A 25,531-nucleotide genomic window follows, 5' to 3' on the forward strand; every position below is an offset into this window, starting at 1 on the left:
AGGTCCCTGCTGTCTCTCCCCTCAGAGGCTGAGGATGGAGCAGAGGAATCAGGTTTCTCCAGATATGGGATGTAGCCCAGGTTGCTGAGTCAGGCCCTTCCTAAGCCTTGCGGGACCCAGCCTAGCCCTGAGCTCAGGCTCAGCAGGGGCAGGAGGGGTGGGGCTGTGGGGGTGGGATGGGGGAGCCTGTGGTGGAGCCCTGGGAGTGCTGTGCTCTCCCTCTCTGCTCTAGCCACAGCAGCCTCCTGGCGCTCACACCCCTGCCTCAGGGCCTTTCCGTCTGCTCCTTCCACCTAGATGAGACCCGAATGCTTGCTCCCAACAGCCTCCAGCCTTTGCTCAGTAAGGCCAATCCTGACTGACCTCAACAAGGTCCCACCCCAGCTCCCACTTCCCACACCCACCCCAGCTGCACCACTCAAGAAACCACCTGTGAGTGCTTTGTCTTGTTTCCAGCGTCTCCCATTGCATTGCAGGTCGGCAGGATCACCTTAGACTGGGCAGGAAGGACCTTTGCGGCCCTCTCTGGGAGCTAAGGAGTTGTATCTTGCTTACCACCAGTATCGCCCTTCAGGGCCTCCCCAGGTCTACCTAAGGGCAAACTGCACAGCCCTCCCTTGTAGGGTTTATGCTTGGAGTCAAGGGCTGGTCTTTGGAAGGTTCAGGATCAGTGGGTGGAGCCTCAACACGTGGGCGGAAGTCTGTGTACACCCACACAGGCCTGCACGCACGCGCGCGCGCACGCGCGCGCGCACACACACACACACAAGAATCTCAGGATGGAGCCTGGGTGGGGCAGAAGTGGACAGGCTGCTGCTCTGGGCTGGGGAAGATTGCAGAGGCAGCCACGTGCTCCAGGTGTCCGACAATCCGGATTACAACCTGGTCATGCAACCTGGTCTTGCAAGAGGCACTTGTTTATAAGTAGGAAGATCAGAGTAGTTCTCATTTAAGTCTACAACCTCGACACTCAGGGTCTATGGGTGTTACACACATTTTTGCCCTGAGCCCCTCCAAAGATTAGGGTTGGAATTGTGAACTGTTTTCTGCATCTCTACCTGCCATCACTAAACAGTGCCTGGCACAGAACACCTGCTCAGTAATTAGCTGTTAGGTGGAAGAGTTAGAAAGGCCCTAGGGTGAAGCCCCACTTAGGAGTGGTGGGGGAGGCAGAAGTGGCTAAAAGTGCTGTGGCTCTTATGTATGGGACCTCGGGGTCAGGTAGGGCCATTTCTGTGGGGTGGGGGTACCCCTCTGCCCTCTCAGAAGAGCCTCTTCCACGCCTGCTTGCTGCCCCCCACACCACCATCAGAGCTAGAGTTTCTTAGTCTTCACAGTAAGGAGTCTATACGTGGAAATCAAAGCGACCTCAAACTCTTTACCACTTCTTTGCTCTGTGTAACTGTTAGTAGTTGACCCTTAATTTCCTGAAAAGGGGGATTGTAAAACTGCTCTCCCCAAGTGGTGAGGAGGAGAATACATGTAGCTAGTTCCAGGCACGTAAAGGACAAGGCCAGTCACTGCTCAGTGTACACGACTGCCACGGCCATCACTATCATCATGGCAGTGTCCAGGGCACTTCCTGGCCGGCACGGCGGCCCTTCCCTGTCCGCAGACTCCCCCTGGTGGCCAAGATGGGAGCCGCGCCCGCTGCGCTGCGCTGCGGCTCAGCTGAATGGGGCCCTCTGCTGGCCGCGAGAGGAAGGGCCGTTGGGGAAATCAGTCGTTTCCTCTGAAGTGGCTGCTGCCTGACTACCCCTGTGAAGTGCAATTTCAGCCAGGGTGCTGTGTGGAGTGTGGAGGAGCCACAACTCGCCCTCTAGCCGCCCAACACCCATCAGTGGTAACAACAACGCTTAGGCAGCCTTTGTATGCCAGGCACCCTAATAAGCACTTTAAAAATATTGAAGTATTTACTTTCCATTTCACAGATGAGAAAAAAGACACCAAAAAGTTAAGTGATCTGTCTAAATAGTTTCTTGACTGCTGGAATCTGAGCTTGTGCTCTATAAAGTATGCCTCCTATAGCCAGAGAAGAGCTGGCTCTGAGTCCCCATAGTTTGGAACTGGATGTCGGGGTGTGGGTTTCCCAGGGTGGCCAACTCACCCTTCCCAAGGCAGTGCCTGGCCTGGCTGACCTCAGGGCCTCTCCCAGACAGGCCATCCCACATCATTCCCCTGCCTGTGGTCCTGTGAGGGCCAGGGTCAGGCAGGGCCTGAGAGATGCAGAAAACTTCAGGACACCTGCAAGTCCTCGAGCGCCTTGGAATCACACTCCTGGTTAAGGAAAAACCAAGGAAAAACCGTAGCTAGCCCAGGAGGCCAAGAATTTGGGCCTCAGTTACTCCTTCACTTCCCAGGGCCCTCAAGAGCCTGGGCAAAGCTTACCTGGGAAGACAGTTCCTATCTGCAGGGACTCTTTGGAAGGAAAAGGATTAGGTGGGCAACAAGGCAAAGAGGAGGCGGGGGATCGGGCCTGCTGTTAAGGACCATTTTCCGCTCTGAACCAGGACAGCGTGGATTGGATTGGGAGTCACTTGTAAAGAGTTCTGCATTTAGAACTCAGTGAGAAATACCAGGATGAGGCCACAGAGGTGGGTACCCAACCTTTTCTTCCAACAAAATTTCAGTTTATCCTTGTTTTGGACTAGGGTGCTGAGATTTTAGCTTTTAAAAGCAGGGGTAGGGGGAGTTACTTAGAGTTGATAGCAGTCCTTCCAGCAACCCCTCACCCTAGACTGACCTTTCTACCCAGAAATGGGAACTCTGGACCCTGACTAAGACCACTCTCCCCCAGGCCAGTCCTGTCAGCGGGGGCTTTGAAGCCCCTGCAGAGATCAAGGCCCAGGGAGTTTGACATTGTTAAGAGCAAAAAGCCAGAATCACTAGTGCCCACAGATGACAAGATCCCATAAACGCTAACGCTGAACAGCATATGTCAGAGAATATCACGCAGCCTTGTATGTTCTGATAAAAAGTTGTAATACTGAGCCTTCCCTGGTGGCGCAATGGGTTAAAGCACAGCATGAAGCTAGCTAGCAGCAGCCAGCTCAGCAAGAGTTTGATTCCAGCCAGGAAGCTGGCCCACACGGTGCAGCTGACCTCTCCTGGCCCTCCTGCTGCTCCCCTCAGCAGTGTACTTCGTCCATCTGCCTGTTCTGCTCCCTACTCTGGTGAATCCTCTCACTACCCCTGCGCCTCTGGACCTGTACCCCAGCTCTGTATGCACAAATAAATAAAATCTTTAAAAAAAAAAAAATTGTGGGCCCTCCCTGGTGGCACAGTGGGTTAAAGCACAGCACTAAGAAGCTAATGCCACTTCCGCATGAGTTCGATCCCCGCCTGCCCAGGAGGTGACCACATGGCGAGGCAGACCTCTCCTGACCCGCCCGCTGCTCCCCTCAGCAGTGTACTTCATCGATCTGCCTGTTCTGCTCCCCGCTCTGTACCGGGTGAATCCTCTCACCCTCCGCATCTCTGCCTGTACACCAGTTCTGTATGAATAGATAAATAAATCTTTTTTATTTTTTATTTTTTTTATTTTTTTAAAGATTTATTTATTTATACAGAACTGAGGTATAGGCCAGAGGCTCAGGGGCGGTGAAAGGCTTCACCAGAGACAGAGTGGGGAGCAGAACAGGCAGATCTACGAAGTACACTGCTGAGGGGAGCAGCGGGCGGGTCAGGAGAGGTCTGCCACGCCATGTGGTCACCTCCGGGGCAGGCGGGAATTGAACTCATGCGGAAGTGGCTTTTGCTTCTCGGTGCAGTGCTTTAACCCGCTGCGCCACCAGGGAGGCCCCGATAAATAAATCTTTAAAAAAAAAAATGTAACACTAAGAATGTGGTACATGGAGAGACAGTGAGGGGGACGGGCCTGGAAGGCCACACACCAGACTGCTGAACTGTCAAATGTGAAGAATCAACATTTAAGTCACAAGAAACCATTCAGGGGTCCCCCTCCCTAAGTCCACCTCGGTTAAGTCCACTGAGGAGTTAGAGCTGGTGGCTTATGAGCTGTGATTACTTTGACTTCTGAAGACCAGAATCCTGCAGAGGATGAGGAGAGGGACGGAGAGATGTACTACCTGTCCTCACCAGAACCCGGGCCACTCTTTCGAGACCACCCAGAGGTGACTGGTTCCACACCAACGGAATCTAGGTTCATCCACAGAGACCAGGCACAGCTAGGAAAGGTCACTAGCTTTTTCTCGACCCCCCCTCAGGTGCGCCAGGCAGTTTGGTTTTATTGTTAGTTTCAGCTGCAGACAGACAGGGCTTCAGGCTTGCTTCGGGTTCACAGAGGGGAGCGGGCACAGCGGGGCCCTGCCGGCTCATATTCCCACTCCTCCCACCTCATCAGTAAGAGCAGCAGGGCTGTGTGGGGGAACCTGAGACAGGAGTGAGGGCAGAGGCCAGAGTGAGGGGCGGGAGGAGGCCTTGACCTGTGGCTCACATGCTACAGACCAAGGACAGGTGGGAAGGGTTCTCACCCTATTGCTTCTCCCTGGATTTCACCAGCTGGGCTGAGGCTTCAGGACATCTGCAGTCCTTCCTGGAGAGCCCTGGTCTCACTCTTGCAGGTGCATGGACGCTGGAAGGCTCGTTCAAACACTGCCGGGTCCTGCCTGCAGTTTCTAGCCGATGCCGGGGGCCAGGGGCTGCCCCATGCCTCTGCTCGAAAGACTAACAGGAAGGACGCATTTAGTTCAGCTTCAGCAGTCCCTAGGGCCGCACTTCGGAGTCCTTTCTTTCGGTCCATTGTCAAGAGAAATTTAAACTTCACTCTAGAAAGGCAAAAATGGAGCGGTTCTTCTCCCTGTAGCCTCTTCACCCTTGTTCCTATCTCGGGCCCTGGGTTGCTCGGAATGTTCTGCTTTCCAGTGAAAACTGGAAACTCACTGGGTGAGTTCTCTCTAATTTTCTGCGTGGCTTGATTCTGATGCTTACCAGGAGAGCAGTCTGGTCCTCCAGAGTCCTGAATAAATGGCTACCAACGAACACAAATGGCACTTACCAGGCTGGCTGTAATGCAGTCTCCAGAGAAGCTCATGTTTAATAAACAGAAAACCTGAAGGCAGCAGACAGAGGTTAGGAGACGAGCTGGGAAGTCGCAGACGCGGGACCCCGCCCCTTCCTTTCGAGAGCGTCCCCAGTACCACACCCACGACAGCCGTCACACTTCCAGAAAGGACGTGGCCTGCAGCTCTGGGGGTGAGCTCAGCCCCAGCACGGAGGCCAACGGTCTTCACACAGAGAAGGGCAGTTGGGAATTTGTAGGGAGGAGGGCACGCGCCCTGCCCCAACCCCAGTCATAAATGAATCCTGAGCTTCCCCGAGAGCTGGGAGAAAGCTGGGGAAGGTTGGCAGGGCAAAGGAGCTCATCCCCCATTCAGCTGAAAACCCTGAAGTCCAGAGCCGCACAGCTAAAACGGGTATGTGGGTTAGTGTGTGAATTATGTCAGAAAGCGTTCACACCCCTGGCACCTCTAGGAAAAGTTCCTTTAATAAAAAAGGTTCTAGTACATTTACACGATTGTCATCACTCGTCACCTACACTTAAAAGGGAAAATAAAAAATAAAGAACAAACTAGACGCGCTCAATATAAAAAACGCTGGGCTCCATTCCACCGCGGGGCCTCAGGCCTGGAGACGCCCGGTGAGGGCTCCATGCACAGCAGCCCAGGCTGGCTCCTGGAGGCCTCCGGGGCATGGCTGAGGCCCAGCCTCTAACTTTTTAAGAATTAAAAAAAAAGAAAATCAGGTTACAACAAGAGACCTTTTTTTCTAAACAAAAGGGTCCATTCCAGAAGAACATCATCACGGGAAGAGTCAACATCAGTCTGGGCCCAGGCCACAGGGCAGCACAATTTATGGCAGATGAGACGGATCTAGAAATGCTGCTTCCAGAGCAACCTGACTGGGCTGAGAGGTTTTCAGCGTTGAAAGCAAACGGCCCACGTCACTCTGTCCCCAAAGGCTCAGAAACCGGCCTGTCATCGTCCGACTCGAGGTCTCTCCCCTTCGGGCCGCTGAAGCCATTCTCGACCACCTCCAAAGCACCTGGCTGAGGTGGGACTGAGACGCCTGGGAGAAGTGGCCGCGGCCTGTGACGTCAGGCTAGTCGTCCTCACCGCCCCCGTACATGTCGGCCAGCTTCTTGAAGCGGCTGCCCCACTCGTTCAGGTAGTCGTAGTCCTGGTCCTGGTCCTGGTCCGAGGAGGTGAGGGAGCTCAGGGAGGCGGCGTCCGAGCCGCTGCCCTCGTAGTCAAACACCAGCAGGGAGTCGTAGGGAGGCGCGGTGGGGTCTGTGTTAGCCGCCTTCAGGTTCTGTGGCGGCAGAGAGCAGGTGGTTAGGTGCTGCGGGTGGGCGTGGGCGTGCGCACCTGGCCGGCCTGCACGGCCTCGTCCTCCTCTGCGACACCGTCCTTCTCTCCCTTGGGGCTTGGAAGGCGGAGGGAGTCAGGCCCGCACAGCTGGCCCTGAACAGCTAGGGGTGGGGCCTCGACCCCTCCCCAGTTTTGGACTCCCTGCAAACTATTACTCCCAGCCTGCCGCTGGCCGGGATCCTTACCAGAACATAAGCCGTCGCTTAACTCACAGGCATTGTGGCATGTTTTATCTAGTGCAGTCTGACAATAAAGTCAGCTAGAGAAAAGAAAACGTGATGAAGAAAACCCTAAGGAACTCTACCTGATTAATCTATACTGCAACTTTCTATCACTGTTTTACAAGAAAATCCAGGTGTAGACGGACCCCTGAAGTTCAAACCCAGGCTGTTCCAGGGCCAGCTGGAAACCTCTGCAGAGCAGGCATGCAGCAAGTCCCCCCCCCCCCCAACAAAGGCCCGTGGTCAGGGGCGGGGCCCGGAACAGGCCTCACACTCTGGCTCTGTGATGGTGGGCAAGCCCTGAGCCTCTGCGTTTTCCCCCTCATCTCTGAGAGGAGTCTTCACACTTTTAGAGGAATAAATGAACACAAGTAACAACTGGGAAGCCTGATCAGAGCAATGCGTGGCACACTGGGACACTGTCTTCCCATGTGTAACCCGAGGGCAACGGCTGTGTCCGTACCCTGCCGGGCCGCCGGGGAAGACAGTGTTTGCCAGCTGCTCGCACACAGACATTCTGGGGGTGTCTTCAACAAACTGGAGGAACACGCTCCAGGCACTGAGGGGCAGGCATCTTCTCAAACCAGCCGCCCTGTGCTGTCTCCCACACGCTGTTGTCTTGCCTACACGCTCAGCGCTCAGGCACAAGAACAGAGCCTCACTATTCTAGAAGGCAAAAAGGGTGAGCTGTTCAGCCTCCCTCTCTGCAGAAAGGAAAGCTCAGGCAGGAGAACTTGAACCCCAGTGTGGGATCGTGACTGCCCCTCAAGCCTCCTGCCCCAATCCAGCCACGCTGTAGGCAGGCGTCACCCTTCCTCTTCATAAACTGTCTCCTACATACTCACTTTGGTGGTCCTCACAGCCCAGGCGGTGAGAGTCCCTTGGAGAGCAAAATCCTGGATGTCTGGACCCCAGGCATTGGCATGAATCAAAATTCCTCAGAGAAGTCAAAAGTGTGAGGGGCCAGCTATCCACAACAGCAGTAACTCCCCAGCAATTACGAGGGAATCGGCCAGTGCGTCCCAAACTTAAACCACTTGGGAATCTCTCGAACATTCTGAAGTCGGGCCACATCCACACCCATTAAATCTCAATCTCAGGGGTGAGTCGGAGGCATCCTCAGCTCAAGCCCCCCCCAGGAGACTGCGATGTGCAGGCATGCCAGCCTGTTCCAGGGGCTTCTCACCCCACCCTCCAGCCTGTAACGGAGGGGCCAGCCTTGGCTCCCGCTGCAGTCACCTGGGATCTTTACAACTTCAAACCCAGGGCATCAGGCTCCTGCTCTCCCAGTAACTGCTATACTTATCGCAAAAGTAAAGAATTATCCCGCACCCTTTCTTAGCCACTCGCAAGTTAGGGCTTGAGGCAGGAGGAAACAGAAGCCCCAAAGTCCCTCTCACATAGCGGTGGGGACGGGGCTGGCTCTGAACCAGCCCAACACCCTGCGCCCAGGGGCTTCCTCCCCAGCCCCCCTGGCCGCCTGCTGCCCACCCTTACCTCGATGATGAAATTCCCGATCTCATCAGGGTTGGCTGGACGCGGGCGGTACAGGGGCGTGGGGATGAAGGTGGGTGCCACGTCGTTGCGGAGGATTACCTCGGGCCGGGCCTCCAGGCCACGGTGGAGCTGGGTGATGTCATAGTCCTGCGTGCAGGTGAAGGAGGGCGTGGGACTCAGGACGTCCTCACCATTTACACTCCACCCCACTCTCCCCAACATGTGGCTGGTCTGGCTCACGGGCCAAATAAAGCCAGATTTCTGAAGCCCCAGTTGCTACACCCCCCTCTGCCAAATTAAGTGCAGCCTCAAAGTGACCTTGGCTGGGGTCAGAGAGCAGGCAATGGACCAGACATCCCCTCAGCAGAGTCGGGCATGCATGAAGACCGAGGCCTCCGGTCAGGTCCAGTCAACATAGCCGACATGCTGGTGTAAACGCGCACGTCCCTGCCAGGGCCCGGGGGGGCCCCCTGCCCTCCCCTCCCAGACCTCCCCCGGGCAGACCTGGTCCTCCTCGCCACCTCCCTCCTCGCCGTAGTAGAAGACGTTGTCCCGGGTGTCATCTTCTGGGAGCAGAAGCGGCTCCTTGACCTTCCGTTTCTTTCTCACCAAGAAGAGCAGCACCAGCAAGAGGACTGAAGAGACAGGAGTGCGAGTCCGTCAGCCACGGCTAGTGCACAGCCCAAGTGCCCAGCACCCCTCTAACCTACACCCCAGCACTCTAGCCAAGAGCTCAACATGCCTCCCTCACTTCCCTTCACCTCGAGAACGCCCAGCTCCCAGAGGGGCAGAGGACTCGGCTGGCCCGGCCCAGCACCTGACTCCTGTCCCCCAAGGGGCCACAGAGCCACACCTCGTGGCTCCCACCACAGGTACTTTCTTCCCCCGGGCTCCTGCCTCACCTAGGGCACACCCCGCCCCCCACACTCTCCTTAGCTCAAGCCACCTTCCCCGCAGCTTGGGACGCCTCTCCCCTCCCCTCTACCCCATCCCTGTGGTTCCTGATCATTTCCCATCACTCTTCCTGAAGGAAGGCCGCCCTGTTGGGATGGGACTCTCCCACATGTCACTTCGCAAGCAGACGCTAGTCGTCAAGCGGCCCCTAAATTAGCCTTAGATTTTAAGTTAAAGGCCAGAGAGTGCAATAATCAGATGCAAACTGAACAAAGGACTGGCTTTAGGGACATGGATGGAAAGCCTGGTACCCAAGGAGGCTGGCCGACAGCTGATGGCTGCCCTCCCCAAATGCCAGGACCACCACCGGCTCATCCCACGCGAAGAGGCGTCTCGGCACGCTCTGTGGCTGTGGAACAGAAGGACACTGAACTGTGTTGCTCTCACTTTCTTGGCCTGCTCATGGAGCCGTGGTCTCTCTAGCCAGCCAAAACAGACCAAACCTTCTTTGGGATCAACGGGTTCTCAAGATGCACAGCCCATGTGGTCTAGAGTGTAACCCCACTCGTTCCCTTGCATCCCACTGTTCTGGGGAAAGGCACCCAAAGCTTATGTGTCTAACTGCCTACTGGTACCTCCATGGGTCTGCCTGCCCAGTAAATCTCTCCCCATGGCCCTCCCCCAACGAGCTAACGAAAGCCCCATGTTTCTACTTGCTCAGGCCTCAGACTCACTGACAACTCTCTCCCTCCCACCATAGATCAACCCAACAGGTTTTACCTGAGACAGGAGCACCTCTCACTACCAACTCCATCTTGGTCTAAGTGGCCGCCTACCTTCCCCCCACCCAACCATGGCAACAGCTCCTCAATGGTCTTCCCCTCTGCACTCTACTTAGCGGGAGTCCTGCAGAAGTACAGTCAAGCCTCCTCACTCTTCTGCTCCGTACCTGATGTCCTGTTTCACCCAGAGTTCTCACAACAGCTCTCCAAGCCCAACATGATGCTCTGCACAGCCCTCACCTCTCTGACTTCATCTCCTGTCTTTTCCACTCCAGTCATGGCTGTTTCCCACACCAAACACAAAACCGCCTCAGGGTCTTTGCTTCCTCACCTCCTGCAGGTCCACTCAAAATCCCCTTCCCAGGAAGGCCTTCCTGACTTAAAAGCTGCAGATCTCCTTCCCCTTATTAACACCCCATCCTCCCCACACTTCCTTTTTCTCTCCTTCAATGGAAAGTAAATTCCATAAGGGGAGGAATAGAATAGGTCTATTTTGCAAAATAATGAACCCCAAAATAGTGCTTGGTGCACTAAATAATTCGTAGTATTCCTATCTGATCAAATGTGTTTTCTGTGCACATACCAATGAGTGGAGGAAATAATAGGTTCTATCTTTAGAGCACAGGAAATAGATTTTTTTTAAACATTATGTATTTTTTTTAAAGATTTATTTATTCATATAGAACTGGGGTATAGACCAGAGATGAGGAGGGTGTGAGGATTCACCAGAGACAGAACAGGGAGCAGAACAGGCAGATCAACAAAGTACACTGCTGAGGGGAGCAGCGGGCGGGTCAGGAGAGGTCTGCCGCGCCATGTGGATCTCCTCCGGGGCAGGCGGGAATCGAACTCATGCGGAAGTGGCTTAAGCTTCTTAGTGCTGTGCTTTAACCGCTGCGACACCAGGGAAGGCCACAAAGGAAATACTACAGCCTAGTGCTTCCCTGGTGGCACAAGGGGTTAAACCTTCAGCACTATGAAGCTGTCAGCAGCCACTGCAGGATGAGTTCGATCCTCGGCCAGGGAGCTGACCCACACGGTACAGCAGCGGGTGTCTCACCCGCTGCTCCCCTTAGCAGCGTATTTCAATGGATCTGCCTGCTCTGCTCCCCACTCTATCTCTGGTGAATCTCCTCACCCCCTGCATCTCTGGCCTATACCCCAGTCCTTATATGCGTAAATAAAATAAATCTTAAAAAAAAAAAACAAAACCAAAAAACAACTGTTGCCCACCAGACCAGTGGTTCTCAAATTCCAGTCAGCTTCAGAACCCTTGAGAGGCTCTCTTAAAATAGAAATGACTGGCTCTCACCCCCAAAGTTCTCATCAGTAGATCAGTAGGGCCCTGAGAACTGGCCTTTCCAACACATTCCCAGGAAAGCCGATCCTGGTGGTCTCGAGACCTCACCTTCAGAGCCCCTGCTCTGTACTTAGATGACACGGAGGACAGGGCCAATGCTGTTTGCTGACCATAGTGTCCCCAAGTCTCGCACATTCCAGAAGCTCCACTACTGAATGGCACTCCAACAAGCTCGGGGAACAAAGGGGGCCACTTTAGTGGTTCCGTGGTCCCCAAAGGTGAGGGCAGAACCATGTCTTCTAACTACCCGATCGCTGGCAGGCAGGGAAGGGTGCTGGACTCACGCAGCAGGGCCAGGACAGCCCCCAGCACGGGCAGGAGGAAGCCGCCCTTCCAGGGCTCGGGGCAGGTCTCCACGTGGCCGTGGCAGTCACACACGGTCGCCCTGATCACCGTCAGCTGCTCCCTGTCACCGTGGTCTGACAGAGACAGGTGCACGTCGTACGTGTCTTGCTTCAGGAACTTCTTCAGGGACAAGGCCACAGAGTCACCTGGATGGAAGAGAGAATCTGTTCACCTGAGAAATTGTCAGTGGCGGGGACTGTGGCCACAACAGATGTCTGAGGGGAGAGGGAGAAAGTCCCCAAACATAGTAACACTGAGCATCAAAAACTCAGAGTTGGTGAACATCAAATTTGTAACCAGAAAAAGGATTATTGAGCTAAAAGAATAAATTCACCCTTTTACTTCTTAAAAATACAATAGTCATGGGCCCTCCCTGGTGGCACAACAGATTAAAGCACAGCACTATGAATCTGCAGTCACTGCAGCATGAGTTCGACCCCCGGCCAGGGAGCTGACCCACGTGATGCGGCAGACCTCTCCTGACCCGCCCGCTGCTCCCCTCAGCAGTGTACTTTGTCAGCCGGCCTGTTCTGCTCCCCACTGTCTCTGGTGAATCCTCTCACCGCCCTTGCACCTCTGGCCTGTACCCCAGTTCTGTTTGCATAAATAAATAAATCTTTAAAAAAATACAACAGTCACGGTAGTTTTTAATATGAACTTTCCAGTTCCGCTGGCTGCTCGGCCATTCTGGGCTCAGAAAGGAGAGAGACTGTGTTTTCCAGGAGACAGCGACCCCGGGCTTGGTACAGTCGCACTAACTGGTTGCTGCTCTCCTATGTCAAAGTGCTCCGCCATCTGTTACCATGTCATGTTGCTCTTGTAGTCGTTATATGATGCTTATAGTATGTCTATACCTCAACTGTGTGAGAATTTCTAGATATGAGAACCTATTTCTGAGGATGCAGTATTATTAATAAACCCAATGCATCACAACCTGCTACGTAGCTGGTGCTGGTAGGCGGAAGCACGCTAATCTGTGGTCTCATGGCACCTGAGGGCACGCTAGTTCAGGGACAGGTGCTGGAAGACAGGGCTGCAAGGACTGGGCCTTCTAAGGCCTGAGATGGGTGGTAGCAGGGCTGGGTGAGGAATCTAGGGTCAAGTCTCTCTGAAGAATGTCCTTGAGGTTAGACCCTGGCTTCTCCAGGAGGGAGCTATCAGTGTGGGCGGACCATTCCACAGCAGGACTGAGTGTTCTCCATGCCAGATGCCAGTAGGGTCCCCAGGCTTGAGGGCCATCAGAAACAACCCTACTTTTCCAGCCCACCCACCCTATGCCTTGAGGCATTTTCAATTCAAAGGCTCTGGGCCCCTGAGAAAAAGGACCAGAAGGGAGGACCCACTGTTGCCGCTCAGTGACAGGAGAGGAGGGGTCTGCAGAATGGTTATCTGGTCCACCATGAAAAGGGGCCTACGTGGGGCATCTCCCCCCACAACACCCCACTCCCTCCCTGCTCTCATGTCACAATGCTGCCTTCTCTATAGATGACAGGAGCACCTGAGTGATGTTCTTAATGACACGCTCCCTCCCCCCAACTCCACAAAGTCACTCACAAATGTGGCAGGAACATGTGCAGGATCCTGTTTTGGGGAGACACCCATCCAGTCAAGTTGTCACCCACCCATTGCCATTGAGTTACCTTTCTCGCTGACCTCTGCTGTCCAGTAAATGTCAGAGTCGTGTGTGAGCCGGGCCTGGAAAGGGGAAGTGTGGGGTGACAGGTCCTTGTCGGTGATGTTCAGCACTTGCAGCACAGGGTTTTGGTTGCAGATAGTGATCTCAAGGGGCTCGGGCACCGGGCTGTGGTCATTGATGTCAATAAGTGTTAACAGGAGGGTCCCCGTTCCAGTGGTGGGAGGGTTCCCTGTACAAAATTCCACAAATGACTCCTTGTCAGTCCTCGGCTGGTTTGATGAATCAAGGTTAAGTTCCCTTGTGACAGCCCATTTGGCCCCAGGACAGTCTCGTTCACTGCCCACCTGAAATCCTAGGGCCCTCTATACCTAACTTCACTATGGACAAAACCAGAGATGGTTGGATGCATGACACGCACTCCATCATCCTCGTTTTGTGTCCAGAGCAGACATTACTAGCTGATTATAGCACAGTTACAGCCACTTCATGTACTGCCATTTCACTACCCAGCTATTACACAACAAAACCAATATTGGTCACTAGAGCTAAAGCAGTTTGCTGTTGAGCTTCAAGGAAGCTGCCCTTTACCACCCTGCATAACCTCTCTCCTGCCTCCCAGCCTGGGTTTACTAAGAATCCAGCAGAGAAGCAACCACATCACATCCCTCCTAATCCCTACCAATTAGTTGTGGCAGTTTCTAGACAGCCCTGTTCAAGCAGCCCCAAGGGGAAGCAGGCCAATTCAGGGCTCAGAGACACACAGACTTAGGCTGAAAGGAGCTTCAGGTATTTCTCAATACCTGGACTTTTAGGGATTCTGGACTCATGGGCAGCCACGCTAGGTCTTTAAAAAACACTCCTGTAAATAACTCATTTGATCCTCCAGATGGGTTTGCTGACCTCCTTCCCAGCTCCCCCCACCCACACACACCATTCTCTGCCTATGGAGAGAAAGTGCTATGTCATGTGACCTGGGATTCATGTGGAGGGGCTGGGAGGAAGCTCTCACCATCATCTGTGGCCAAGAATACAACTTCATAGATGTCGTTTCTCACGAAGCGCTCATCCTCACGGTCCAAGACTCCAGCCGCAGTGACCTGCCCACTATCTGGGTCCATCTCTAGCCACCCTGCTGGGTCTCTCAGGATGTGGTAACTGAGAAGGAAGCGGGAGAAGACTCACAACCAAAGAATTCTGCTGTTCATTCCAAGCCTCCTTGAGCCAAGTGGAAGATGGGACTGGGGGCTCCTAGGCAGAATCTCATGGAAAACGAGAGGGAGCAGAACGCCTACACCTGGCTTTGCTCGGTCTCCAGTTTGGGGAGGGAGGACAAGAGGGGAACCCGTGCGGGGTGATGCCAAAATACTTAGATTATGATCCTGAGGGTACAGACATACATGCTGGTCATCACAGACCACCTGCGTGACAGGGCCAGCGCAGTGGGCCCAGCGTGAGCCCGTGCCAGTACCTGATCTTCTGAGAGCCCTCGTCGGGGTCCTGTGCGGTGTAGGTGCAGACGGACGTCCCCACGGAGATACCCTCCTGGACCGCGATGCCTCTGGAGGGGGGGACGAACTCGGGCGCCTCATTGACATCATCCACAAGGACTACTACGGTGGCCGTGGAGGTGGGGAGCTTTACCGCGAATGGAACTTGATTGGTCACCTCAATGTACAGGGTATACTGGTTTTGGGCCTCAAAGTCCAAACCCTGGGCAAGCAGAAGAGGAGTGAAGGCCATTTTGTGAGGAGCGCCAGGCTGTGCTGTGGGTCAAAGGGTCAGGGGGGCTCGGCCTCCCACCAGCAATCATGCTGCCCCGCACTTCCTGAGTGGACATCCAGGGGGCCTCTCTGTCCGCCTCAAGGGCAACTAGACGAGTCATCCCAACGGGGAGGGGACAGCCCCCAGAGGGTGTTTCAGACTTGGGAGGCATTGCCCAAGTTGGGGATAGGATGCCACTGACATTTTCAGGCAGTGGTGTAAAGAACTCTCCCACAGTCTGAGGTGTGCCAATATCTCCTTGGGCATCCATGCATCCATGGCTGTGAAGAATCTCTTAAAAGTGTAATTTTTAAAAATATACTCTGCATCACATTTTTTATTGTTATTTATGCACACAAGAACTGGGGTGTAGTGTAGGCCAGAGATGCGGGGGTTGGGAGTTGGGGGTAAGAGGATTCACCAGAGACAGAGCAGGGGCAGAACAGGGAGCTCTGCTGAAATACTCTGCTGAAATACTCTGCTGAGGGGTCAGTGGGTGAGACAGGAGAGGTCTGCTGCGCCATGTGGGTCAGCTCCCTGGCTGGGGATTGGACTCAGGCTGCAGCAGTGGCCAATAGCTCCACAGCACTGAGACTTTAACCCTGTGCATCAGAGAGGGTGCGTCACATTTTTAGAGTATTTTTAAGATGTATTAAATAGGCCACCTCCCTGGTGGCCTATGGGTTAGTCTCAGCACTATCATGCTACCAGCGTTGCAGCCTGAGTTCTATCCCCGGCTAGGGAGCTGACCCACACGGCACAGCAGACCTCTCCTGTCTCACCCACTGCTCCCCTCAGCAGTGTATTTCAATGGATCTCTCTGTTCTGCTCCCCACTCTGGTGAATCCGCTCACCTCTGGCCTACACTCCAGCTCTTGTATGCATAAATAAATAAATCTTTATGTTCTGGAAATACAGGGTATGTACACCTCACTATTAAATAACGTAAAACATTCTACTAGCCAAACACCTGTGTGTGTGTCATGGAGTAAATAAAATTAGCAAGAATTCCAGTACCACAGCTGGTCTGCAGGGTCAGATTTGGGCAGCGACAGGACCCAGGGAGGGGTGGTTCCCTCCACTGCTCTGTGGCTACATCAGTGACTCTTCTGTTTTTCCTATTGGACCTGTGAGTAAGATGCGTCTCAACAGAGGGCTTTCCCTCCACAAGAGGGAGCTGAGGTTGGCAGGCACAGGCCTGGCACATCCCTGGCAAACAGCCCAAGGCAGGTGGAACCTCTTCATCCTGGAGGATGCAGATCTGACTGTTCCCGGGGTGCCCTTTCGGGAAGCCCAAGCCTACTCACCTTCCTGGTTGTCAGGATGCCCTGGTTGCTCTCAGAGTGGGTGCTGATAGCAAAATGGTCCCCGTCGTCGCCTCCCACCACGCGGTAGGTGGCACGCCAGGCCGCTGAGTCGGGGGCATCCAGATCGGTCACTGTCAGCCTCTGCACCTCGTGGCCCACCGTGTTCTCAGGCACGTGGGCCTCGTACTGTCGTGTGGGAGGAAGCGCAGCGCACTCAGAGCAGGGACGCAGACTGGCCGGAACACTGCCCGGCTCTTCAACATCTGGGAATCCGCTCTCCAGCCCAGGCAGTCCGAGTCCTTCCCATTGCCAGGACCTGCTAACTTACTTCTCAGGTTTTTGGGGTATACTCAAGCGCGGAACACCCCAACAGTCAGCCACACTGCTGCTGGACAGGTCATGCTGCTCTTGGGCCTACTTTCCACACCACCAGAGGCCCGCCCATCAGAGTACCCTCACCCTCGTCAAGGGTGACCACCCGGTGGTTGATGGGAAAGGTCTACGGAGCGTGGCAGAGAGGGCCAGGCGCTGACCACTCTGGGGGCCTCACCACGGACTTTTCTGACAGTCCTGAAACAGGCGGCAAAGACTGAGAAATCAACGACTCAGAACAAACCCGCCCTGAGCAATGTCCCACAGTAGTAAGAGTTGTCTGCAGGGAGAAGGGACAGGGAAGAGTCATCTTGACAGGCCCTGATGGTGCTGAACTTTTCATCCCAAGCCAAGATTTTCTTATCTGGCACTTATGAGGTACTATGTACACAGATTTTTTTCTTTTTAACCTAAAAGTGCAAAAACCAGTGGTAACGGTCATCTCCATCTCTGGATAGGTAAGGGGCACAGAGAGGTTAGGCAGTGTGCCTAAGGTCACACAGCTAGGCGGTGGTAGGAATGGGCTTGAGCAACACAAGCTGGCGTTGAGTCTCAGCGGACAGGAAATACCTTAGCCCTTCATCTCTGATGAGGGAAGGGGCAATTACCTCTTGGGGGTCAAACACAGGGGCATTGTCATTGGCATCAACGATTTCCACTATGGCCACTGCTGTGGTGATGGAGCCGTCCCCGTCCATGTCTGCAGCCTGGACAGTCAGCGTGTACTCAGGGACTCTCTGCAGAGAAAGTAGTGTGGGAGGCCTCCGTGGGTCCCGTGTGAAGGCCCCTCAGCCTGGGATCTCAGAGGCACAACTAGGGTGTGAGTAGAAGGCAGGAATGTTTTTTGTTTGTTTTTTTAAAGATTTGTTTGTGCATATAGAACTGGGGTACAGGCCAGAGGTGCAGGGGCAGTGAGAGGATTCACCAGAGACAGAGTGGGGAGCAGCACAGGCTGACTGATGAAGTAACACTGCTGAGGGGAGCAGCGGGCGGGTCAGGAGAGGTCTGCTGCGCCATGTGCATCACCTCCGGGGCAAGCGGGGATCGAATTCATGCTGCAGTGGCTTTAGCTTCTCAGTGCTGTGCTCTAACCCACTGAACCACCAGGGAGGGCCCGGGAATGTTTCCCACCTCCACCCACTGCTCACCCGCAACCAGCAAGAACAGAAACGAGGGAGCAGAGGGTGGTCTACGGAGAGTGGTCTGCAGGTTCAGACAGTTCTCATGGAGTGTGGGGGAGCCCAGGCACTGACCTCCTCGCCCCTCCCCCAGCCTGACCCAGAATGGGAGCTTCCTGAGGGGCTTCCTGAGGGGATCTGGGCGAAGGTATTAACTAGGAGACAGGCAGCACGCCTAATATCCACAGAACTACTTCCACTTTGTGGCTCACGAGGGAGAGATGTGGGCGATGTTCATGCTAAGTGAGCCGTTCCAAGAGGAAATGAGGAAAGCTTCGGGAAATATCGAATGTCTGCAGTTTACAGCTGCCTCTCCAGCCTGAACGAGACCGTTTGGCAGCGGGCCACTGGCCCAAGGGAGCAGCGGGCAGCCACGCGACTCGGGAAGGGAGCAGCCACCAGAGCGCCCCTTGGGGTTTGGGGAGACAGGGACTTCCGCCCTGAGCACAAGGCTTCAGCCTATGCAAACCTAGTTAGGCAACGTTCTCCCCAGGGGCCACTTACCTCCCGGTCAAGGCCACTAGAGATGACGCTGATGGTGCCGGTGCTCCGATGAACTGTGAACATGAGGTCGTGCGGGTCCTTTGGCTCCTGACTGTGGATGGAGTAAGCGACCACCCCATTGTAGGTGTTGACAGCATCGTCCTCGTCTGTGGCTGTCACCTGCATCACAGAAGTGCCTGGAGGGAGGAGGGAGAAGTGAGCTCCCAGTGCAGTCCCGGTCACTTCGGGAACTCTGAGTGCCTCCAGCCACTCAGCTGCTCTGACCCTTCTTTCACTGTGCCACTGGTGGACAGTAGGTGCTCAGTTTCCATTCTCCCATTCTTTCTTCAAACAAAAGAAGAAAAAAAGATTTATGCACACAAGAACTGGGGTACAGGCCAATCGTGCGGGGGTTGGGGAGGAGCCACAAAGTGGAAGTACTTCCGTGGATATTAGGCGTGCTGCCTGTCTCCTAATTAATACCTTCGCCCAGATCCCCTCAGGAAGCCCCTCAGGAAGCTCCCATTCTGGGTCAGGCGGGGGGAAGGGCAAGGTCAGTGCCTGGGCTCCCCCACACTCCAAGAGAACTGTCTGAACCTGCAGACCACTCTCCGTAGACCACCCTCTGCTCCCTCGTTTCTGTTCTTGCTGGTGGCGGGTGAGCAGTGGGTGGAGGTGAAAAACATTCCCAGGCCCTCCGTGGTGGTGCAGCGGGTTAAAGAACCGGGGTACAAGCCAATAGTGGTGGTGAGAGCATTCAACAGAGACAGAGTGGGACACAGAATAGGCAGATTGACTGGAATGCACTGCTGAGGGGAGCAGCAGGTTAGACAAGAGAGGTCTGCTGCGCCATGTGGGTCAGCTCCCTGCCTGGGGATTGAACTCCTGTTGCAGTGGCTGCCAATAGCTTCATAGTGCTGCACTTTAACCCCCTGCACCACCAGGGAGAAGCTCCCCTTCTTTCTTAGGAACATACTCCTTGTCATTTTAGGCAGAACAAAGGCCTACTTGGAACTAAGGTTATTTTCCACCCCTTCTTGCAAGGAGCTGTGGCCATGAGACTAAATTCTGACCATGGGCTACCATGTTGGAAGGAAGTGTTTTTCTATGATATGGGATTTATTTGTCCCACTCTTCTCCCTCCTTCCAGATCTAGGGGCTGGAGCACCGGCAGTGAGAGGAGGGAATCTCAGGACAAGCAGCAAGATGCAAGGACCCAGGTCCATAACGTGTCCAAGCATCACTCCAGCCCGGGTTGAGCGTCTCAAGCCTTATTGAAAGTAAGGACAAAAAGAGCCCATCTCATTTAAAGTACTGCTTTCTGCTTGAGAGTTTCTGAAAGTCACACTTCTCCAATTCTTCACAACACAGAGGAGGCGGCCTCTTCCCAGTGCAGCCCTGGCCATCTGTCTTCAAGGTGACTGACATGCAGCTCTTTCCCCATCCTTCTGAGGGCTCCTCTCACCCTGTTTTCCAGTTCTGGCAATTTACTTTCCATTCCTCATAAACCAACTTCTAACACCTGCTTCCCTTGCAGCTGCCATTCATGGGAAACCGTGCGTGCGTGCGTGCATGTGTGTATGTGTGTGTGTGGTGGGGGGATGGGAGGATGAGAGGAGTGGGGACTCATCTTAACATAACAGCCTGCTGTGCTGCTTCTACTTTTTCACAACTCCCTCTCAGAGGAAAAGATGGAGGCTCAGTGGGCAAGAACTTGCCCAGGGTTGCAGCAGGTAAGAAGACAAAATCAAGATTCAAATGTAGCTCTCTGCAGCTCCAGGATGAGCAGTTAAAACATTCTGGAAGCGCCAAGCATTCAGACTCCAGACTCTACTCCAGAATCACTGAGGCAGGGTTGGAGTATGAAAGGAGACTGCTGGGTACACACAGCCAAGGAAATCAGGAGTGGGGCATTTTCCAGCTCTTAAGGGAGTGAGCTCACCTCGAAATGATTCCAGAAGTTGACCCAAGGCCAGGGCTATGCCCAGCAGATCTACAAGAGGCCCTGCCCCAGTACTCTTACCGGGTAATACCCCCTCCAAGACGCTCCCTCTGAAGACGTCCTGGGTGAACTTGGGCTTATGGTCATTCTGGTCTGTCACAATGACGGAGATGTTCATGGGGTCTTCTACGGAGGCCCCATTCTCTGACACAGCGTGGCCGAAGAGCTGTGGGCAACAGGTCTGGCGTTAGCCTGGTGCAACCCACCCCGCCAGGTCTGGGCGTCCCGCTTCTTGTTGGATACGTGCCTCATACTTGGCAATCTGCTCCCGGTCCAGGGGTTTATTTAACAACAACCAGCCTGTTTCCTTCTCTATGGTGAAGACACCCTCGGGGGGGCTGTCTGCCCCAGGTCCTGTGATGCTATAGAAAATCTTGGTGCCTCTGTCCTTATTGGATTTGAGCTGGAAGCAAAAAAAGAAAAAGTGTGCAACATCTCAGGATCTTAGCAAAGAATCTTCTATGGGGAGAGGGGGGAAGGTCTGGCCTATCAGAACCTGCCTCTACCATGAAGGTTTCCTCTGCAGTCCCAGTGCTCATTAGGAAGAAACCTCATATTCAGGCCTTTGAATGAGGGTCCCTGAACCCACCAAGCAGCACAGGAAGACACAGACATACCTGATTCAGCCTCTGAGGAAAAGGGCCCTTGCCATTTTCAGGGACAGATATTGGTGGTACCACCCACTCTCTCTTGCGTCTTCGTAAGATACGGCTGAATGGAGAGGTTGTCAATGCCTTTCTTTCCTGCAAGGAGAGAAAGTCTGTTAATACAGATGTGCAAAGGGCTGGAACATACCCAAATCCTCTCGCATGCAGGAGTTAAGGGTGAGAGGAGAGAACATGGGTCTATTGCAAAAGGAAACTTAGAAACCTCTACATGTTCACTTACAGAGGACCAAGTAAGCGTGCTAGGGTACACCCAGCGGGTGAGTAGCACACAACTCTGAAAACGAGGATGCTCTCCTGTACTGATCTTTGCTAGATTCTACTGCATGAGAACAAGGTACATAGTATCTTAATATATAGCTTGGTAGGGCCCTCCCTGGTGGCACAATGGGTTAGGATGCTGCAGTGCAAGTGAGCCGCAGCCACCTCAATGCCAAGTTCGACTCCCAGCCCCGGAGGTGACCCACATGGCGCGACAGACCTCTCCTGACCTGCCCGCTGCTCCCCTCAGCAGTGAACTTCATCGATCTCCCTGTTCTGCTCCCCACTCTGTCTCTGGTGAATCCTCTCACTGCCCCTGCCCCTCTGGCTTGTACCCCAATTCTGAATGCGAAAATAAATAAATCTTTAATTTATTTAACACATATGTAGTTGATACATGCCAGGCACTATTCTGCTGTTGATGTAAAAGGACAGCACCATAAGACCATATACTTACATTTGCTTATACACAAAGTCTTGGAGACACAGAAGAAACTAGTAACATTTGTTATCTGTGGGGTGGGCATTATACAGATATATTGTTAAGTGCATAAAGAAGGTGCATATGTAGATAATAGAACTTTTACATATAAGATATATATGAAATATACATATATATATAAAATACGTCACCTATAATGTGTATAGTTACACAAACTATGGAAGAAACCGGCTAACAGTTTCTTAGAGGGGAGGAGAGGACATTAGTCAGATGGGAGAAATAAGGGAAGATTATTCACTGTATAACTTCTTAATATTTTTAAACTTTTGTCCATGTGGATGTAACAGCTATTTAGAAAATTAAAGAAATAGCCCAACAGCTCTGAAGCTGGCGGTTTTGTGTTAGAATCACCTTAACCTGGGGTAAGGGAAAGAAGGAAAGGACGGTGGACAGGAGTCCCAGGGATGAAGGGCATGGTCCTCACGCACTGGTCCTCTGCCTGCTGGCCTGGCTCTCCGGCACCCCTGCTGGCTGGCTGCGAGCACAGCGCTCTCTAGATCCATATCTGACCCCAGATGCGGGCCACTGCAGGGCGATGCAGCTTCCTCCCAATCTAGTGTTTTACCTGTCCTGTTCCGTCATTCAGCACAGCAAGGTCATCCTCAGCTCCAGGCAGGGTGGCCTTCTGTCCAGGGCAACCCATCAACAGTACTGTAGGGAGGAGGAAGGACAGCATTATGGAGGAGGAGACCTCAGTGCGCCCAGAGGACACCACCCAACAGGAGTCCCCTGGCCGGGGGAGGCACCGCTGTCAGGCCACTGCACAGGTGAGTTTCAGGTGGGGTTCTCAGTGTGAGAGGGAAGACTGCGTCAGTTACTTTGTAGGCCAAACCCCTGCCTTTGTTCTTGAGGTCAGAGGGCCACGATCACAGACACCAGCCCTAGGTGGCCTCAGAGGCTGAGCCACAGTCACAGCTTTCAGGACTGTGAAGGCCATGCATCATCCACCCCCGCTACAGGGTCGCCCACACAGGTCACGCTGGTTGACCTCTGATTGTTCCAGCTCGCCATGCTTTTCTGAATGCTTGCTGCTGGCCACCTTTTAAAAAGGAACTCTGAGTAACAACCACCATCCCCTAAGCCAGAGGCCAGGTGCATGTCATTTCATCCTTTCTACTACCAAAGTAGGTATTAGCCGCCTTTCAAAGATGAGAAGATAGGCTCAGAGGCCAAGTAAACCAGACTCCCAGACATACGCCTCAGTGTCCTGGGACACACAGCAGTGTCATGTCCCCGCTTCCTGGTGGCCGAATCATGAAATCAGGGACACAGGCCGAGGCCACACCTGGCCTATCACCACCACACTCTGGCCGGGCCCTGGTGCTCATCGTTTGACCGAACACAACCAGGAGGGTGGTATGATGGAAATGTCATCATTAGGAGGGTCATCACCCCTCCTAACTGTCCTTTTTAAACTGTCCTATAGTCTTAAGTTTATTATCATTGCTGCTATTATTCTTGTTAAAAAATCCTTAAAAGAAGAGAAGATGGTGGGCCCTCCCTGGTGGCAAAGCGGGTTAAAGCGCAGCACTAAGAAGCTTAGGCCACTTCCACATGAGTTCGATCCCCGCCTGCCCCGGAGGTAACCACATGGCGTGGCAGACCTCTCCTGACCCGCCCGCTGCTCCCCTCAGCAGGGTACTTCATCAGTCGGCCTGTTCAGCTTCATCGATCTGCCTGTTCGGCTCTCTGTCCCTGGTGAATTCTCTCACCCTCTGCATCTCTGGCCTGTACCCCAGTTCTTTATGAATAAATAAATAAATCTTTAAAAAAAAAGAAGAGAAGATGGGCCCCCCCTGGTGGCGCAGCAGGTTAAAGCACAGCACTGCATGCTGGCCAAGCTGCTTCAGTCTGAGTTTGATCCCTGGCCCCAGAGGTGATTGATCCCCTACCCCAGAGGTGATCCACATGGTGTGGCAGACCTCTCCTGACCTGCCTGCTGCTCCCCTCAGCAATGTGCTTCATCAGTTGGCCTGTTCTTTTCCCCACTCTGTCTCTGGTGAATCCTCTCACCCCCTGCACCTCTGGCCTGTATGCCAGTTCTGTATGAATAAATAAACCTTTAAAAAAAAAGAAAACATAGGGGCCTCCCTGGTGGCACAAGGGGTTAAAACACAGCACTATCCACATCCACTGCAGCATGAGTTCCGTCCCCGGCCAGGGGTCTGACCCACATATCGCAGCAGACCTCTCCTGAATCACCCGCTGCTCCCCTCAGCAGTGTATTTCAGTCAATCTGCCTATTTTGCTCCCTACGCTGCCTCTGGTGAATCCTTTCACCACACTATACCTCTGGCCTGTACCCCAGCCCTTGCATGTGTAAATAAATAAATCATTTTTAAAAAGTGAAGTCTGGGCCCTCCCTGGTGGTGCAGCGGGTTAAAACACAGCACTGAGAATCTAAAGCTGCTTCAGCATGAGTTCGATTCCCGCCTACCCCGGAGGTGACCACATGGTGCGGCAGACCTCTCCTGACCCGCCCGCTGCTCCCCTCAGCAGTGTACTTTGTCCATCTGCCTGTTCTGTTCCCCGCTCTGTCTCTGGTGAAGCCTCTCATCGTCCCTGAGCCTCTGGCCTGTACCCCAGTTCTGTATGCACAAATAAATAAATCTTTAAAAAAAGTGAAGTCAGCCACCGGAGTGTAAATGCGGCAGTCACTTTGGAAAACCATTTGGCAGCATTTATGGAAACTGAATATACACAGTCCCCTAAGACCCTGCAACTCCACTTGCAGGTACAGATCCAATCAAAACAGTCGCCAAGACATGGGCTATCATGCCCACAGTCGCACTATCTGTAACAGCCAGGAACTGCACATGTCCACCAGGTAGAATGGATAGAACACTGTGCTATGCTCCACAGCAAAAGGAATCAACTCCAAGGGCAGCTGACAGCATGGGTGAATGTTGTCGACATAAGACTGATGACAGAGGCCAGAGGCAAGGGAACTGGTGAGTGTGATTCCATGGACATGAAGTTCAAAGACTTCAAAGCAACCTAGATGAAAGAAATTAAGACAGTGGCTATCTTTGGGGTGAGAGCTGGTGAATGGAGAGGGCAGAGGGGGCTTCAAAGCAGACAGCACCCCTCAGCTCCCCACAGTCCCAGCAGCTCACACACAGAGGCAGGCAGCTTAGTGGGAAGGCTGGAAGGAGCCCCTGAGAAAGGAAGATTGCTTGGAAACTTGCCTGCTTCCCCAACAACATCCGGCTGAGGAGTCTGAGGAGTCGGGTTGTGACATGCCTGGCCAGAGGGGAGGGGGAGAGGGAGGCAGGTCTAATTCGGTTCCAGAGGGTCCCAGGGGCAGCGAGAATCCAGGGAGGCCATGCTGTCGCCCAGCACACAGCTTCAGGTCTCATCCTCTGATTACACTTGACAGATATGTGGCAAAGGTTAAATCACTGTAATAGCAGAAATAAAGCCAGGCTAAGCCAGGCATTATCTATGCAGCGGTGCAAAATATTTACAAAGTAAATATTTATTCTACAAAGTAAACAGAATGTAGCACTGCATACATTAAGTACAGAAAAAAGACTGGAAGGAAACCAAGAACTAACTCATTAACTGTAACAGCAGAAATCCGGACTAGTTAAATAAATCTCTATCAATAAGATCACATCCATGAAACAGGAATTGGGGTTCTGCACCAGGCATTTCTTGTGTTCCCTCTTCTCTTCTGGAGAAGGATGAAGGAGAGCCTTTGCCCAGAGGCAGCTCTCTGGGGAGGCTGTCACTGCCGGAAATGCAACATGTGAATCTTTTAATTACTTTTGAAAAACACTTCTAACCCAAAAGGTTGATGGGAAGACAGCAGTGAGAGAACAGGAATGAGACTTACAGAGTACACCTTTCTGAATCCCCATTCACAGGAACAAA

At 53.4% G+C, this 25,531-nt stretch overlaps 1 protein-coding gene across 3 annotated transcripts in view; it reads right to left on the reverse strand.

Annotated features, from left to right (window-relative positions):
- Window positions 1-5,494: 5,494 nt before the first annotated feature.
- Window positions 5,495-25,531, reverse strand: part of CDH3 (cadherin 3, type 1, P-cadherin (placental)) — a 57,546-nt gene continuing 37,509 nt past the window's right edge. For all 3 annotated transcript variants that reach the window (XM_012730631.1, XM_012730630.1, XM_012730629.1), the window contains 14 exons: window positions 22,221-22,306; window positions 20,845-20,970; window positions 20,475-20,630; window positions 20,249-20,393; window positions 18,247-18,422; window positions 17,173-17,301; window positions 16,193-16,378; window positions 14,593-14,834; window positions 14,134-14,279; window positions 13,129-13,353; window positions 11,428-11,634; window positions 8,612-8,742; window positions 8,108-8,254; window positions 5,495-6,330 (listed from right to left, as the gene is read on the reverse strand). In XM_012730631.1, the coding sequence (XP_012586085.1) occupies window positions 6,121-6,330; window positions 8,108-8,254; window positions 8,612-8,742; window positions 11,428-11,634; window positions 13,129-13,353; window positions 14,134-14,279; window positions 14,593-14,834; window positions 16,193-16,378; window positions 17,173-17,301; window positions 18,247-18,422; window positions 20,249-20,393; window positions 20,475-20,630; window positions 20,845-20,970; window positions 22,221-22,298 (2,304 nt within the window). In that variant the 5' untranslated portion in view covers window positions 22,299-22,306 and the 3' untranslated portion in view covers window positions 5,495-6,120. The remainder of the gene's footprint in view (window positions 6,331-8,107; window positions 8,255-8,611; window positions 8,743-11,427; window positions 11,635-13,128; window positions 13,354-14,133; window positions 14,280-14,592; window positions 14,835-16,192; window positions 16,379-17,172; window positions 17,302-18,246; window positions 18,423-20,248; window positions 20,394-20,474; window positions 20,631-20,844; window positions 20,971-22,220; window positions 22,307-25,531) is intronic.

The sequence above is a fragment of the Condylura cristata genome, unplaced genomic scaffold (genome assembly GCF_000260355.1).
Source record: "Condylura cristata isolate star-nosed mole 26May11 unplaced genomic scaffold, ConCri1.0 scaffold00028, whole genome shotgun sequence".
Classification (NCBI taxonomy): Eukaryota; Metazoa; Chordata; class Mammalia; order Eulipotyphla; family Talpidae; genus Condylura; species Condylura cristata.